Here is a 17,394-nt window from a genome sequence, read left to right on the forward strand (position 1 = left end):
ATGTGTTTGGAATTATTCAGCTTGGATGCTAATCTCCGGTCCACCAGTTGCTAGTTATGTAACCTTTCCTCTTTGAGAGATGGAGGTGGGGTGTGTGTGTGTGTGTGTGTGTGTGTGTGTGTGTGTGTGTGTGTGTGTGTGCTGTAAACTCACTAGATTATTGTGAGATGCTAACCATGTAGGGGAAATATAGTGCCCGGTTCAGTGAGAACACTCACTCACCCACTCAGCCAACAGTAGCTATTGGTAGCTGTCTTTATTACTCCCTTTGTGATTCCTCCAGGCTTAGAGGGAATGATACTGAGGTGTTCATGAAAGTAGCCCCAAGGGGGAAAGGAGGCAGGCAGCATGTTGGTGCTTGACTCAAATACGTTCATTTGCGTTGTTACTGTTTGTCAGGGGCCGTTACAGTGACATGACCTTCCTGCATGGGAACCTCCCAAATGGCTTATAAAGGGAGGCAGAGGTCCTCAAGGGTAGGGAGGAGCAGAGCCACCAAACGGGTAGTACAAAGCCCCCAGGTGGCGTTCCTGCGGGTATATGAGGTCTCCTTACGGATCTAAGGGGAGAGGAAGGGGCTTCCATCAAGCACCATGCTGGGGAAGTGGATAGTGTGCTAGAGGAGAGGGTCTGCGGTTCCCTTAAGGAACTTACTGGAAGGTATGGCATTTAAAAAAGGGAAAACTTGTGCTTTCACAGAAGCCTGATTGGGAGACATGATCTCAACGCTAAAGCTACTGAGCGGGAGGACTCCAAGGGGAGGAATGGGTGAAGGCTTCTTCAGGTGAGCTCGGGAGTCTCTAAGGGACGAGGGTCTCTCTTCAGGGGACTGTAAGGTTTCTACCGGAGCGCAGTCGGAGTGGGGGAGGCCCTCGGGAACACCGCGCCCCCAGCTCCGCGAGGCCGGCGGACAAACGCGCCCTTCCCGCCCCCCACCGCCCTCAGGCGGCCCCGCCTCCCGGCAGCCGGACTACACTTCCCGGCAGCCCCCGCGGGTGGCGGCGGCGGCGGCGGCGCGGACAGGAGGAGGCGGCTGTGTGAGAGGCGGAGGGGGCGGTGCGCGCCGGGTACGCGCGCCGGCGACCATGGCGTTCGCCGGGCTGGAGCGAGTACATTAACCCCGGGAGGCGGCGGCGGCGACGAGGGAGCGAGCTGCGAGCGGGCGGGCCCAGCCTGAGGGAAGGGAGGAAGGGGCGGGGAGAGCGCCGGAGGGAGGCCGGTCGGCCGCGGGCGGGCGGGCAGCGCAGCGCCGAGCGGGGCCCGCGGGCCCATGAGGAGGCCCGGGGACCATGGGCTCCAGGATCAAGTGAGTGCGGCCGGGCGGAGCCGGGCCGGGCGCGGGGCGGCGAGGCCGGGCGAGGGCTGCAGGCCGCGGGCGGCGCGGGGGACTTGTTGCCGGGGCCTGAGGGGCGCCCCGCGTCCGGCGTCACGCGGGGAGGGGGACGGTTGCCATGACGATCCAGGGAGGCGCGAGGGCGGGGTACGCGGGGGGGTGGTGGTGGTGGTGGAAGGGCTCTGGTGGTCAGGTGTCCCCTGTTCACCTGAGGGCGGGAGCCGCAGAGATTACGAGGTGGCCCCTTTCCTGGGGTAACAGAATCTCTGAAAATGCTCATACAACTGTTGGGGGGGGGGGAGGGCGAGAAACCTCCGGAAGCAACTCCCCAAATGGGCGTGTTTGGGGCTCCCCTGAGAGTTGGGCAGGTCCTGAGAGGTCTGCTTAGGGCCTGCGGTCCCCACAAAAAGTCGCCTGCGGTTCTCGGAGGGGCCACTCGTGGATTTAAGGTCTGGATGGCCTGAGGGAGGAGGGCCGTTTTCTCTTTCCTCCTTTAAAAGCCCTGTTATCTGTGAAAGTCTCCACACAGCAAGGGCCAAAGGCTATGAAGATGCCTCTGTGTCGTAATTGAGCACCTGATCCTGATGGTGGTTGGAAAGGCTTTGTAATCCAATCTGGCAAATTCCTTCACTCATTCATTCACCTGGAATCCTCAGTGGGGGATTCGTTTTCCGGGGATGTTGTTGATACATGGAACTTCAGAACCCGTGGAAACATTGTTGCCTTTGCTTCTAGACCTAGAAGTTGACTTTGGAAAGTGCAAACTTTTATGCAGTCCAATTTGGGTGTGTTGCTTTGGACTCTATCTCCCCTCCCAGCCGGGTCCTTTTTCGGCCTCTCCCTTCCTCAGCTCCAGAGCATGAGATGCCTTATCTCTAATCACTAACAAATGTTCAGTTTTCTCTATGAGTAATAGAATTGTTTAAGGGCACTTAAAGTGGGCAGCATAGGCTTTTCCCTAAACGGCTTTCATAGGACACTTGAAACCTGCTTACGAGAAAGTCTGCGGAATGTGTTTATTTCAGCGCTTTGAGAATGTTGCTTGGGAAGTTGGAAAGGGGAAGGGCCTTGAGGATGAACTCTCCTACTTATTCAAATGCTGCCTCTCAGGTGCAGTCCGTGTCCTTGCAGCGTGACCCTTGCCCATCCTTGTAGTCCCCTGATTGACTTAGGCTTCCCATTCACTAAATGTCTCCTGTGCTGCCGCAGCCCTGAGACATGCGCTAAGTGAAGCTGCGAAAGTTTGCTTATGATAATGAAAACGGAAGAGGTGCGGGAGCCCACTGTTCCTTCTTGACTTTGTGGAAAGGAGGGGAGAAAGTTACAAGTGTGCTCCAAACAAGAGTGTAAGGGGTTTGGGAGGTAAAAAGACGTGGTGTGTGAAGCCTCGGGATTAAGGAGGTACTCCAAGTTCAGCGCCTGCTTCCAAGTAAGAGTTGTAAACTTGGATTTCGATAGCACTTAGAAACACTTCCCAAAAAGCCACCTTACGGTCGCAGAGTATGCTTGTGACGATGCTTACCCTTGTTACAGAGACGTTCAGAAACTTGGCCGACCTGAGGCGGTCAGTGTCAGAACTAGCGTGAAAGTCCAACAAGTGGAAGGTCAGATGACGGGGCATCAGGTCTCTCTCTTGATCTTGAAGGTTGCAGGTTAACGTGCATCTCAGGCGCGTTTTGTGGAACCCATAAGTGTTCTGAGCACTTGGGCAAGGGAACTTAGTAAGGTGTGAAATTAGCATAAAGAATAACCTTCTTGGTCTTGAAACTAGACTGCTCTGGGATAAAAAACTTAGGCTTGGGGAAATACGTTTGCTTTCCCTGTGGTGAGACTGGAAGAGGAGCTGTGAAAAGTAGTTGTAATTTACGGTGACTTCTGACTAAGCAGCGTCTGTGTGCAGCTGGGAATGGGGATGGACAGGTGGCTTGGGACCATCTACTTCGATGCTGCCCTAGTCTTTGGAGGAAACAGAGTTTTGGCCACTACTGCCTGTTGCACCCTGACAGGAAAGAACAGACTTCGCTCAAGGTGTTGAGCTGCCTGAGTTGAAATCTAAGTGTACAGGCTCTGTTGTGTAGGGACAGTTGGGGGGGGGGGGCGGACTTGTAGGGGGAGTGTGGAACAGAAAGCACTGTGGGGCCCCTCTGGGCAGGAGAGCATTGTGGCTGCCAGGCTTCCCACTTTTTGCTGCCGTGTGGCCCAGTCAGGCTGACGATGTGGAATCAGATCTGGGTTCAAACTCCACCTTTTGTCTACTGACTGTGAAACTTGGCACAAACTACTTCTTTCACCCTCAGTTTCCCTGAGGGTAAAATGGGGGAGACTATAATGCTGCAGAGTCATAATGAACAAATAAATGCAGTGTCCACGTGATTGCTGGGCCCGGATTAAAAATTCAGTAACTGTTAGGTTTCTTTTATACCTTCTCTATCAAAAAAACCTGAGAAAACCAGTCTGTTTTATGCCAGGAATGTCAGGGAATGGCACGCTATGAGAAATGGAAGAAAGTTTTGATGATCAAGGAATTAGACTGTTAATGTGAAGAGCAGGACTTAACACTCTCATTATTAAAAAATAAAAGTTGATGAAAAACAATATGTGTAATTGTGCAGCTGGTGTCTCTTGTATCATCAGTAAAGCAGGTGAGTTGCCAGGCACAGGTGCTGAGATTTAGTGCTTGATCAGACTTTGCGGCTAAGGCTGGTTGAGCACAATCTCTGTGTCAGGCGTGGTGGTATTGCCTTGTGTGAACCATTTTATCAGATCCCACAACTGTCCAATGATGTAGGTACTACTAACCACATTTTTCAAATGAGAGAATGGGAATTTATTGCCTAAGGTTAGATGCCATCCCCAGGAAGCCTGCCCTGATGCTGGTTCTGCACCCTGAGTCTCCTCCCCAGCCTAGGCCAGCCGCCCTCATCTCTGCATCCCCCTCCCCAGCCTAGGCTGGGTGCCCCTCAGCTGTGTGTCCTCTCTTCAGCCTAGGACAGGTGCCCTTTATCTGTGCACCCCTTGCCCAGCCGAGGCCACGTGCCCCTTGTGTTTATCGCCGTCACAGCACTAAAGTTAGTTCCTTGACCGTCTTCCACATTAAGCCAGACATACTTGAGAGCAGGGACTCTCTTTGTCTTTGAGTTCTCTGTGTCAGACCCAGTACCTGCCATATAAGGTTGTTTAGGAAGAATTTATGGAATGATTTAAGAAGTCTGCTAGGATCTGAATTAAGATCCTAACTAAGGCTCTGGGTTGAGTACACGTAGAGTTAAAAGAATAGTTTGCTACCTAAACTCTTGAGGACAAGAGTTTTTATGTTTTTAAGTCAAGTTGCCCTGGTCTATGCAGAGAATTACTTATTTTTTTCTGAAGAGTGTTTTTTAGTTCATGTTCACTTAAGTAAAGGAGTATCGTCTGGCTTCAGACCAAACATTTACTTGACCAGGGAAGGAAAATGTCACCAGTATGCAGGTAGCACCCTGGAAAGCAGACCTTTATCTAGAGGGATGAAAGGAGCAGGGGTAACTGGCAGTCTTCGACAGGTATGTTTAAATCTTATTTAGTGTTTGAGTGATCCCGGTGGACTAGAATGTGGTTAATGTGAAGCAATTTAACTGATAATGCAGACATATAGCAGGAAACTGTGTGGCAGTTTAATATTGCTTGTGGTGACATCTTAGAAATTGTTTCCAGGCACCGAGGGCAGGAAGTGGATTGTAAGTAATCGAAGGAAGTATTCTAAGTGGGTTTGAGGAAACCTGACATTTATGGATGCAGAGAAGAGCATACTCTAAGATTGGAAGGCATAGGGACAGCGCAGAGCAGCTCATTTGGCCTTGTGGTGGTATTTATTTTGCATTAGCCTGTGTACCTGTCTTCTGTCCCTGTCAGACTGTGACCTCTTTGAGGTTGGTGACCCAGAAGCGTATCCGTTTATTCATTCACTCACTGTGGAACTAAGTGTGAAGCACATATTGAACATTCACCCACAAAATGTTGGTGATTATTATGTTAGTATTGTCGTAATTAGTAGTACTCTATCATGTGCCTGGTAGTGGGCTGAGTGCCCGGGACACAAAAATAAAAGTTTTTCTTAAAAAAATAAACTAAATACAAAATAAAGATTTTCCTTCACGTTAAGGTTTTCCAAAATAGTAGTGAGACAGAAATGCAAAATAAAACAAACTCCCTCTGGGGCCCCTCCGCACCAAAAAACCCGAGTATGATACAGTACGAGCAGTGCTATGGTAGGGATGCGGCTCGTGCTGAGTAGGTGAGGGGATGGAGAGGCTGTCTGCCGAGGTGGCTTCAAGGAAGGAAGGCCAGCTGGCTTCATAGAGCTGTTTTAGCTGAGACAGGAGAGGTGATAAGGGTGTGAAAAGGGCAAGTGGTGGCAGTAGTCCCCACCGAGGGCGCAGTATGTGTGAAGATGTGGCATACTAAGAAAATAAAAACGTTAATTACCATTTTTAGGCACATGCCAGGAATTGTGTTAGACACTGAGAATTACGGTGCTGAATAATGCATATTCATTCCTACTCTCATGGAGCTTATAGTCTGGTGGACCCAACAGATGAAAAATCACAGATCAATTCCCATAAAGCTATGTGGATGTGCTAGAAAGGAAACAAGATGCTGAGTGACAATGCAGGGTGGCTGTCCTGTTTTAAAGCAGTGAGGGAAGGTTTACTGTAGAGCTGACATTTGAGCTGAGACTTCAAGGATGAGAAATCATTAGTCCTGTAAAGAGACTGGGCAAGACTTTCCATTCCGGACAGAGTTGAGCATATACAAAGGCCTTGAGGCAAGATGATCCTAGACCCGTTTCAGGATCTGCTAGAAGTCCACAGGTTTGGGTAGTGACTGATGGGACAGAGCCTTGTTGTAAGGTCTGAGATCAAGACTGGGGCCTGAGTAGGGCCTTGTAGGCCATGGCAGTCAGAAAACAACTTGAGATGTAATTCACACAACTATAACATTTGTTTTTTTTTTTAACGTGTAATTAAATGATTTTTAGCTTGCTCACAAAAGTGTGGTCAATAACTACTATCCAACTTAACATTTTCATCCACCCCAGAAGGAAACCTCATGCCCATTAGCATTTGTTTCTCATTCCCCCCAAACCCTCTCAGCTCTGAGCAATCACTAATCTATTTATAGTTGCTGTAGATTTTTTTATTTTATTTTATTTTATTTTTTTTCAACGTTTTTTATTTATTTTTGGGACAGAGAGAGACATAGCATGAACGGGGGAGGGGCAGAGAGAGAGGGAGACACAGAATCGGAAACAGGCTCCAGGCTCCGAGCCATCAGCCCAGAGCCTGACGCGGGGCTCGAACTCACTGACCGCGAGATCGTGACCTGGCTGAAGTCGGACGCTCAACCGACTGCGCCACCCAGGCGCCCCAATAGTTGCTGTAGATTTATACTGGGCATTTCATATGGAATCATATGTGGAATCATACAATAATTGCTGAATAATATTTCATTGTATTGAGAAACCACATTTTCATCCTCTCATCAGTTGTTAGGTATTTGGGTTGTTTCCACTTTTCCACTGTTATGAATAATGTTGCTGTGAACATTTTGTGTGGGCATATGTTTTCCTTTCTCTTGGGTATATACCTAGGAGTGGAATTGCTGGATCATATGGTAACTCTGTTTAAGAAACCGTTAAACTGTTTTCCGAAGCAATTGTACCACTTTGTGTAAAGTGGTTATCTCCTTGTGGTTTTGATTTGGCCCAGATGAGTTGCGTGGAAAACAAAAGATCAGCGTAGAAAGAGATAGGTTTCTCAGCAGAGGTTGGAACTTGAACTGAAAGAAAGGTGATGTTTGTCTCTTTTCCTCCCAGACTCTTGGGGTTCAAAGTCCTTTGGCTTCAGCCCTTGTTTGTTTGGGAGACGCGGGAAGTACGAATCCCCCTACTTCTCCGCCATGTTGGCCTTCTTGTAGAAAGGTGATATTTGGAGAAGGGAGGAGGCATTCCTAGAGGAAGAACAGCGGAAGTTTTATGACTTGGGAGTGGGAGAACCCCTTCTTATTGTTTTCTGGTACAGAGAAGCAGCTTTGGTTTCTTAGGATAGCTCGGCTCCAGTCTTGTTTTCGGACTGCTCCTCAAAGGATCCCATTACCAAAATACACTACAGACTTCCTTCTTTGTGAGGCCTGTGTGTAGCATGGCCGACATGTCTCCCTAGTGTGGGATGAGAGCAGAAGTTGATATGTGCCTTCCTCCAGGGCTTCTCCCACTATTGTCTCTTCTATTTCCTCTCGCCACCACAGGGCTCCCCTGCCAGTCCCCGTGGAAGATGGTACGAAGGGTGGTGGAATGAGAGTCTTGTTGCAGACCGTGCTCCCCATTGTCAGTGCCCAGAATCAGTCACTTGAATTGTCATGACTTTTCTGAACAGTGTATTGGGTGCCACTCTGTCGTTCTCGTCTTAGCCCGTTGCAGTCAACTTCAAGGGTTTTGTACAGCAGCTAGGAAGGTTGAAACAGGGAATGTAAAACCTGGAATGTTGCTTTAGGAAAATATGTTTCAGACTGTTACATCTGTGTGTAAGCTCCTAGCTGGAATTCTAGTTGTGGGTTGCAAAGATTCAGCCTTTTTCCTGGCCCTAGAGGGAACTAATCTCTGGATTTACAACATCCTTTTGCTTAAAAGGATTTTGTTGGGAAATGGAAAGATAAACAAGGAAGAAAAATAAACCAAAGAAAACAAAAACAAAGTTGGTCTCCTTGACTTTTATTGGAATCCATACCCATTCTTTCCAAGTACTTAGGACTTGAAAAGGAGCCAAATAAAGGAAGTAACAAAAGGTATGTTCAAAACATTTGACTTCCTATAGAAAAGATAGGTTACCTTCCCAAAATTCATTTGTCAATTGGTTACAGTATTTAGAATGTATTTTTTTTCTTAGAGACATGTTACTATATATGAATCAGTGGTTGTCAAAGACTTTGTAGGCAGAAGGAACTGTGTAAAAGACAGGTAGAGCTGAAATATAGGACATGTGAATAAAGGTTAGGGGTGAAATTGAAAAAGTCAGCTTATGCCGCCGGGACATGATGCCATTGAAAGATTGAGTTGGGAATGTGATACGATCAGATTTGGGTTTTTAGGAAGATGACTGTGGCAGCAGTAGTTTAGAACAGTGATATCTCAGGCTTGTACAAGATGATGCACTGGGGTGTGAAAGAATATGTTAGAACTTATCTTTGTTTTTATTCTTATGTTTCTTAAAGTAGGCCTCACACCCAGTGTGGAGCCCAACGTGGGGCTTAAACTCATGACTGTGAGATCAAGACCTGAGTTGAGATCAAGAGTTGGGGGCTTAACTAACTGAGCCACCCAGGTACCCCTTCTATATGTGTGTGTTTTTTATCAATCTTCAAAATTTTCTTTTGTGTTTTCAAGTGTATATATTAGTATAGTAAGACATTCTTATAATTTATAAATCATTGTATCAAATGTATGCTTAAATTTTTTGATAGGGAAGGAGTGCATGGAAAAAAAAATTGGAGACCACTGGTTCATGGAACTGTGTTACAGATGCTGTAGAAGATCAAGGCCTGATGTGAAGTTTTAGTTGTCAAAAGAAAAAGGACAGATTTGAGAGAGATTTTGGGTAGAATTGACAGGACTTGGTGACAAATTACATGTAAGGGGCGAGAGAAGAATCAAAGACGATTTGCCGAGGTTAGCAAAGTTACATTAGAAATGAGTGTTTGGAAGGTGAGGGCCAGTTATGTAACGTGTTTGCTTTTCTGAGGAAAAGTGGAAAGTTATAATTGGGAGAAGGCGTTTTAGTCTGCAGCGAGAAGGGAAGAAATCTTTTAAGGGCCTCGTAGTGAGTGTGTGTGCTTCATTTGATGAGTAAGACTTTAAGTGGCCTGAGCCAAGTTGCTGAAGGGAAATCTGTCCATGTTAGATGTTAGAGAAGAAATAAACTTTTGAACTCACTTGAGCCACAGGAAAGGTTTCAGGGATGTTTCATTGATCTCGCTTAGGCCGTATGAATAAATAGGAGGAAGGAAACTAATGTAGAGAAAGATGCTGTTTGACTCCGAGCAAACAGTTCTTGTACTCCAGGGTGTGAGAGGAGCTGGGGAATGTGGGCCTTGGAGACCCGTGCAGTCCCGATCTGAGTCCTGAAGCTAACAGATTCACCTGTAAGGTTGTTGTGAGGGCTAGAAGCGACCTTGCATCTCGCCTTCAGTGGAGAAAGGATTGTTGAGTAAATGGCAGCTGTCACTACTATTGCTTGGAGAGGACGAGCACGCCTGTCTGAACCACCTGGAGTCAAAGCAAGTGTTCTTTTTTATAGGCTTTTTTTTTTTTTTTTTTAAAGCCAGAGAGAAAGTATTTGCTTGCTCTCCGTGAGTATGATAGGATGGTGTGTTTTACATTTTACTGAATTTATTTGAAGGTTTGTGATCCTATGCAAGGCACTGTTCCTCTTGCTGGTTGGGAGAAAAGAAGCTCAAAGTCCACTGAGAGAGATAAGAGAAGCATGCGAATAATTGGAACAATAGTGATTAACATCATGTCTCTTCTCTCACAAACTATTTGAAGATTTTATTCACCTTTACATAAGATTTATACCTTCTTATATTTATCTTTGTGTAGCTGGTGCTGTTGTTCACGTCTAGCCTTTTTTTTTTTTTTTAATTTACATCCGAGTTAGTTAGCATATAGTGCAATAATGATTTCAGGAGTAGAATCCAGTAACTTATCCCCTTCGTGTGACACCCAGTGCTTATCCCAACAAGTGTCCTCCTTATTGCCTCTTACCTATTTAGCCCATCCCCCCAACCACAACCCCTCCAGCAACCCTGTTTGTTCTCTATATTTGAGTCTCTTATGTTTTGTCCCCGACCCTGTTTTTCTATTTTTTTGCTTCCCTTAGCTTCGTCTGTTTTGTATCTTAAATTCCACATATGAGTGAAATCATATTTGTTTTTTTCTGACTAATTTCAATTAGATAATACACTAGTTCCATCCAGATTGTTGCAAATGGCAAGATTTCATTCTTTTTGATTGCCAAGTAATACCCCACTGTGTGTATATGCCACATCTTTTTTTTTTTTTTAATATGATGTATTGTCAAATTGTCTATCATAACAGTGTGTAAAGTGTGCTTTTGGTTTTTGGGGTAGATTCCCATGGTTCATCGTTTACATACAACACCCAGTGCTCATCCCAAACTGCCCTCTTCAATGCGCATCACCCATTTTCCCCTCTCCCCCACTCCCCATTCACCCTCAGTTTGTTCTCTGTATGAGTCTCTTATGGTTTGCCTCCCTCCCTCTCCGTTTGTAAGTTTTCTCCCCCTTCTCTTCCCCCGTGGTCTTTTGTTAAGTTTCTCAAGATACACATACGAGTGAAAACATATCTGTCCTCTGACTTATTTCACTCAGCATAATACCTTCCACTTCCATTCACATTGCTGCAAATGGCATGATTTCATCCTTTCTCATTGCCAAGTAGTATTCCATTGTATATATAAACCACATCTTTATCCATTCATCAGTTGGTGGGCATTTAGGCTCTTTCCATAATTTGGCTATTGTTGAAAGTGCTGCTATAAACATTGGGGTACATGTGCCCCTATGCATCAGCACTCCTGGATTCCTGGGATAAATTCCTAGTAGTGCTATTGCTGGGTCGTAGGTACCATATATTCTTTATCCATTCATCTATCGATGGACATTTGGGCTCTTTCCATACTTTGGCTATTGTTGATAGCACTGCTGTAAACATTGGGGTGCATGTGCCCTTTTGAAACAACACAGCTGTATCCTTTGGACAAATACCTTGTAGTGCAATTGCTGGGTTGTAGGGTAGTTCTATTTTTAGTTTTTTGAGGAACCTTCACACTGTTTTCCAGAGTGGCTGCACCAGGTTACCTTCCCACCAGCAGTGCAAAAGAGATCCTCTTTCTCCACATCGCCCACATCTGTTGTTGCCTGAGTTGTTAATGTTTGCCATTTTGACAGGTGTGAGGTGGTATCTCATTGTGGTTTTGATTTGTATTTCCCGGCTGATGAGTGATGTTGAGCATTTTTTCATGTGTCAATTGGCCATCTGGATGTCTTCCTTAGAGAAGCGTCTATTCATGTCTTTCGCCCATTTCTTCACTGGGTTATTTGTTTTTTGGGTGTTGATTTGGTAAGTTCTTTATAGATTGACTACTAACCCTTTATCCAATATGTTATTTGCAAATATCTTCTCCCATTCCATAGGTTGCCTTTTAGTTTTGCTGATTGTTTTCTTCACCGTGCGGAAGCTTTTTATCTTGATGAGATCCCAGTAGTTATTTTTGCTTTTGTTTCCCTTGCCTTCAGAGACCTGTTAAGAAGTTGCTGCAGCCAGGGTCAAAGAGGTTGTTGCCTGCTTTCTCCTCTAGGATTTTGAAGCTTCCTGTCTTACGTTTAGGTCTTTCATCCATTTTGAGTTTATTTTTGTGTATGGTGTAAGAAAGTGGTCCAGGTTCATTCTCCTGCATGTTGCTGTTCAGTTGTCCCAACACCATTTGCTGAAGAGACTGTATTTGCTCCATCAGATATTTTTTCCTGCTTTGTCAAAGATTAGTTGGCTATACATTTGTGTCCATTTCTGGGTTCTCTATTCTGTTCCGTTGATCTGAGTGTTTTTGTGCAAGTACCATACTGTCTTGATGATTACAGCTTTGTAATACATCTTGAAGTCTGGAATTGTGATGCCTCCAGCTTTGATTTTCTTTTTCAGGATTGCTTTGGCTATTTGGGGTCTTTTCTGGCTCCATATAAATTTTAGGATTGTTCTAGCTTTGTGAAGAATGCTGATGTTATTTTGATAGGGATTGCATTGAATATATAGATTGCTTTGGGTAGTATCAATATTTTAATATTCTTCCAATCCAAGAGCATGGAATATTTTTCCGTGTGTGTGTGTGGTCTTCAATTTCTTTCATAAGCTTTGTATAGTTTTCATTGTATAGATTTTTCACCTCTTTGGTTAGGTTTATTCCTAGGTATTTTATGGTTGTTCACTTCTACTCTTTAACTGCTGATTTCTTTTTCCTGGGTGCTTAAAATGATTGTTTGTAAAACTTTTTTTAGGGAAATTTTAAACATATACAAAAGTAGAGAGAATAGTATAATGAGCCCTCAAATGACCATCACTGTTTCAACACTTACTAATTTATGGCGTATCTAGTTCCATTTATAGGTAACTACCCATAACTCCTTCTGCCCTCCAGTTCTGAATTATTTTGAAGCGAATCCCAACTGTCATATCTCATTCTTAAATATTTCCATATGTGTCTCTAAAAGAGAGACATTATTTTTAAAAAGGTGACATCACACCTAAAAAAAAATTCCTTTGTGTCATCAAATATCTATAGTCACTAAAAAGTTTTCTAGTTACATCTCTTTTTAAGGGTTGATTTATTTAAATCAAGTAAGATCATACTTTTCAATTGGTTGATGTGTATCTTTTTTTTTTTTTTTTGCAATTTATTTATTGAAGTGTGTTATTTATGCTATGTAGTTTACACTGCATCCTGTTTAATATGTTCTGTCCCCTCTATTTCCTACAAATTGGTAGTTAGATTTAGTTACTTGATCAGATTCAAGTTCATTTTCTTGGCAAGCATACTTAAAATGTGATAGGTACTTCCATCAGGAGGCACATTATGTCTGATTATCTCTCTTTTTGGTCCATTAATTTATTAGGGGCTATTAAATGGTGATATTTTGCTTCTATCATTGCTTCATATTAGCTAGAATACTTCTATATAGAAAAACTTTACCATATCCACTATTTGGTTACCCTGAGGTATAGTTTATCTAGGAAAAGCAGGATAAATATTTGTTTCCTTTAATCATTTTTCAAACTGAGTTAATTGGCTAGTGTTTTCCAGAGGGGACTGTTTTTTGTTTTTGTTTTTTTCCCAAGTGTCACTTTAAACACATGAATTTAAACCTATTTATTATATTTGAATCTACTGTAGTTCTCAATGATGTTTAATTTGTCCTTTGTCTAGTGACTGCTTCAAGTTAACTTCCAGAATCCTTTTGACAGGATCCCAGTAGTTTTTTTTTTTAAATGTTTATTTTTGAGAGAGGCAGTGTGAGCAGGGGAGGGGCAGAAAGAGAGGGAGACACAGAATCTGAAGCAGGCTCCAGGCTTGGCACCATTAGCACAGAGCCCAACTCAGGGCTTGAACCCATAAACTGTGAGATCATGACCTGAGCTAAAGTCGGAAGTTCAACCGATGAGCTACCCAGGCAACCCTCCCAGTAGTTTTTAATATCTCCCTTGCTTTTTGGTATGACAAGATGTTCTAGGCTTATCTTGTATTTTTCCTGCTCCAGACCTGTATTCCTGTTTCTTTAAGGAGTCTTGTTTCCTTTTAGTGGGAAATGGTATTAGAGATTTCACTTTGGGTTTTAGGACTCTTGTTTTGTTTTTGTTTTTGTTTTTGTTTTGAATGACTACTGTTGTCAGTCATTATTCTAGGCTTTTCCAGGGATCAGCACTAGGAAGTTGTGTGTGTGTGTTAAAGGTAAACTTCATATTGATATTTCCAGTTCAAGTCTATAGCATTGTTATTTAACTTTATCACTTTTGTATCTGAATCTCCTGTCATTCATACCAAAAAGTGCTGATTTCCAGTGACACCAACATAAGTATCTTTGCTTTATCACACAAGACCCACATAACTCAGCAGCAACACCGACATTACTATAAACAATATGATTACTGAAAACTGGTTGGTTTTGTTTTTAATTTGGCAATTCTTTCAAGCTTTGCTTTGGGTTCTGTGCTGACAGCTCAGAGCCTGGAGCCTGTGGATTCCAGGTCTCCCTTTCTCTCTGCCCTTCCCCCTACATGCTATCTGTCTCTGTCTCTCTCTCAAAAATAAACATAGTATAAACAAGGTTTTAATGTAGCCTTTAAAACAAAAAACAAAAAAAAAATGTTTAACTTCTATCCCTCCCTCATCACTGTGTTCCCTCCTTCGTAGGTAGTTTTTAAAAAGATGTTAATTTGTCATTAAGAAAAAGTAAATACATGTGTGTATTCACACCTTCTTCCACCAGTCCCTCAGGTAATGATAGCATTCTGAATGTGCTTTTCTCTCTTTTTCTCATTTTATACCTTGTAAAGAAGTTCCTTCTAGCAGTGTCTAGGGGTCATCCTCATTTCCTTTTTTTTTTTTTTTTTCCTTTTTATTTTAGAGAGGGAGTGTGAATGGGAGAGGGGGGCAGAAGGACAGAGGGACAGAGAGTGAGAATCTTAAGCGGGCAATATTTGTTAACTCCCTGAAGTGAAAGACGATGAGCACCTTTATAGTAATTATCTTTTCCTCTTCTAGTGTTTTATATATTTATATTATTTCGAATTCTTAGAATGGTTTTATTTTGACATAATTACTTAATCCTTTTTATTCCATTAACTTTCAATAATGTCTCTTAATTCCTTACTCTCTAAGGGAACGATACCTTTTTTCTAGTTTCTTCTAAGCTATACTTTTATGTGGTTATTTTAGTTCTGATCCATGGCCAGAACCAAGTCTTTTATTTTTTTTTCTTTATTTTTTAAAATCTTTATTTATTTTTGAGACAGAGAAACAGAGCATGAGTGGGGGAGGAGCAGAGAGAAAGGGAGACACAGAATCTGAAGCAGGCATCAGACTCTGAGCCATCAGCACAGAGCCTGACATGGGGCTCGAACCCACGAACCGTGAGATCATGACCTGAGCCGAAGTCAGAGCTTAACCAACTGAGCTACCCAGGTACCCCTCCAAGTCTTTTATTATATATGCTTAGGTTAAGCTTAAAAATTAAATGTTATTGGGGTACCAGGATGGCCCAGTCAGTTAAGTGCCAAAGTCTTGATTTTGTCTCAGGTCACCATCTCACGGTTCATAGGTTCGATCCTTGCCCTGGGCTCCGTGCTGATGGTGTGGAGCCTGCTTGGGATTCTGTCTCCCTTTCTCTCTGCCCCTCCCCTGCTTGCTCTCCGTCTCTCTCTCTCTCTCTCTCAAAATAAACATTATTTTAAAGCATTTAAAAAAATTAAATGTTATCATGAGTATTTAAATACTGTTCAACATAGGCCGGGTAGGGTGCTGGAATGACCTTTTCTTTCTTCTGGGTGCATTACCATCCCGTTTGAGGGAGAATGTGCTTAACATCAGGGTCACAGAAACTTTTTTCCATATAATCCATCTAGAATAAAAAATTATGCTCTATATGCTAATACATACATTAGTGTTGCATTTATTTGCACAAAAAACACAGGGGGACACCTCCCTGTATAGAGAGCAGCACAAGGTGTCATGTGAGTGCTGCCATCCTCATGCTGGCAGACAGAAGCCTCTACTTTGCAGTCCTTGTGGGGGCTGGGGCGCTTTTGGGAGCAGGAGCCTTGGCTTTGATTTTGACCTTGTTGGTAGTCTCAGTCCAGCAGAGAGACGCTGGCACCCTGGCAGTGTTGTAATAAGCTTGTTTCTTAAGCTTGGGGCCCATGCCTTTCAGAACATTGAACTTGACAAAGGCCTTGATGGTCTTAGTTGTTTTTTTTTTTTTTTTTTAAATTTTGTTTTAATGTTTATTTATTTTTGACAGAGAGAGTGTCTCTCTGCGGGGGAGGGGCAGAGAGAGGGAGACAGAATCCACAGCAGGCTCCAGGCTCTGAGCTGTTAGCACACAGCCCGAAGTAGGGCTTGAACCCATGAGCAGTGAGATCATGACCTGAGCTGAAGTCGGAGGCTCAACTGACTGAGCCACCCAGGCGCCCTGATGGTCTTAGTTTTATTTTATTGTTCTGCATCTTCATTAGATCCTTCGTGTGTTTTCTTGACAAAGTTTGAGGTTCTCAGGAACTTGACTAAGTGTATCTTTATGATTAGGGCTTCCTGATGCCGTTTCTGACCCATTTTGCAACTGATTATGTGTGGTGTGGTTCTTGGACTTGGCTGTGTCTGCATTGCTGCCCGCAGTCCAGAAAGTGCTTGAGACTGGAAAATAACGAGCTATATCTGGATTTTGATGTTTTAAAATCATAAGTCTCTTCTTCCCCTTCTCCCTGAGTTTCTAGTCTTTTTTCTCTTCTTGCATTATTTGCTTTCTCACATCGTTAATTTTTTCAAACTTGAGATCATACTTGCAGTTTTATTAAGGCTTTTTTTTTTTCCTTCTTGGTTTCTTCCCATCTTCCTGTTGTGATCTGTGCAAAGCTAGCTATTTTGTTGTAATCCTGGAATGTCCCTATTTCATTATTTCCTGGCCCCTGTGTTCTTTTAATTTATTTGCTGGGGTACATATTCAAGTTTTTTGTTTTGTTTTTTTAAATTTTGGAGAGAGCAGGGGACAGGTAGAGGGAAAGAATCTTTTTTAATGTTTATTAAAAAAATTTTTTTTTATGTTTATTTCTGAGAGAGAGGGAGGGAGGGAGGGAGGGGGACAGGGCATGAGTCAGGGAGGGTTAGAGAGAGGGAGACACAGAATCTGAAACAGGCTTCAGTCTCTGAGCTATCAGCACAGAACCTGACATGGAGCTCAAACTTGTGAACTGTGAGATCATGACCTGAGCTAAAGTCAAACACTTAACTGACTGAACCACCCAGGCACCCCTTAAATGTTTATTTTTGAGAGAGAAGGAGACAGCATGAGTGGGGACGGGGCAGAGAGAGAAGACACAGAATGTGAAGCAGACTCCAGGCTCTGAGCTGTCAGCACAGAGCCTGACATGGGGCTCAAACTTGTGAACTGTGAGATCATGACCTGAGCCGAAGTGGGCCGCTTAACCGACTGAGCCACCCAGGCACCCCTTAAATGTTTATTTTTGAGAGAAATAGAGATGGAGGCAGAGACAAACAGCATGAGTGGGGAAGGGGCAGAGAGAGAGGGAGACACAGAATCCAAAGCAGGCTCCAGACTCTGAGCTGTCAGCACAGAGCTCGATGTGGGGTTTGAACTTGCGAACTGCGAGATCATGACCTGAGCCGAAGCTGGACACTTAACCAACTGAGCCACCCAGGCACTCCAAAAGAGAGAATCTTAAGCAG

General features: G+C 43.8%; 1 protein-coding gene across 5 annotated transcripts in view; it reads left to right on the forward strand.

Moving 5' to 3' along the window:
* The first annotated feature begins 995 nt into the window (after positions 1 to 995).
* DENND1A (DENN domain containing 1A) overlaps positions 996 to 17,394 on the forward strand; it is a 513,465-nt gene continuing 497,066 nt past the window's right edge. For 2 of the 5 annotated variants that reach the window (XM_058694192.1, XM_058694190.1), the window contains exon 1: positions 996 to 1,067. Coding sequence is in view for 2 of the 5 variants with exons in the window: in XM_058694193.1 (XP_058550176.1) it covers positions 1,271 to 1,306 (36 nt within the window). In the remaining 3 variants the exon portion in view is untranslated. The other 3 variants (XM_058694195.1, XM_058694183.1, XM_058694193.1) reach the window with 3 other exon arrangements.

This window comes from Neofelis nebulosa, chromosome 12 (assembly GCF_028018385.1).
Source record: "Neofelis nebulosa isolate mNeoNeb1 chromosome 12, mNeoNeb1.pri, whole genome shotgun sequence".
NCBI classification, from domain to species: Eukaryota; Metazoa; Chordata; class Mammalia; order Carnivora; family Felidae; genus Neofelis; species Neofelis nebulosa.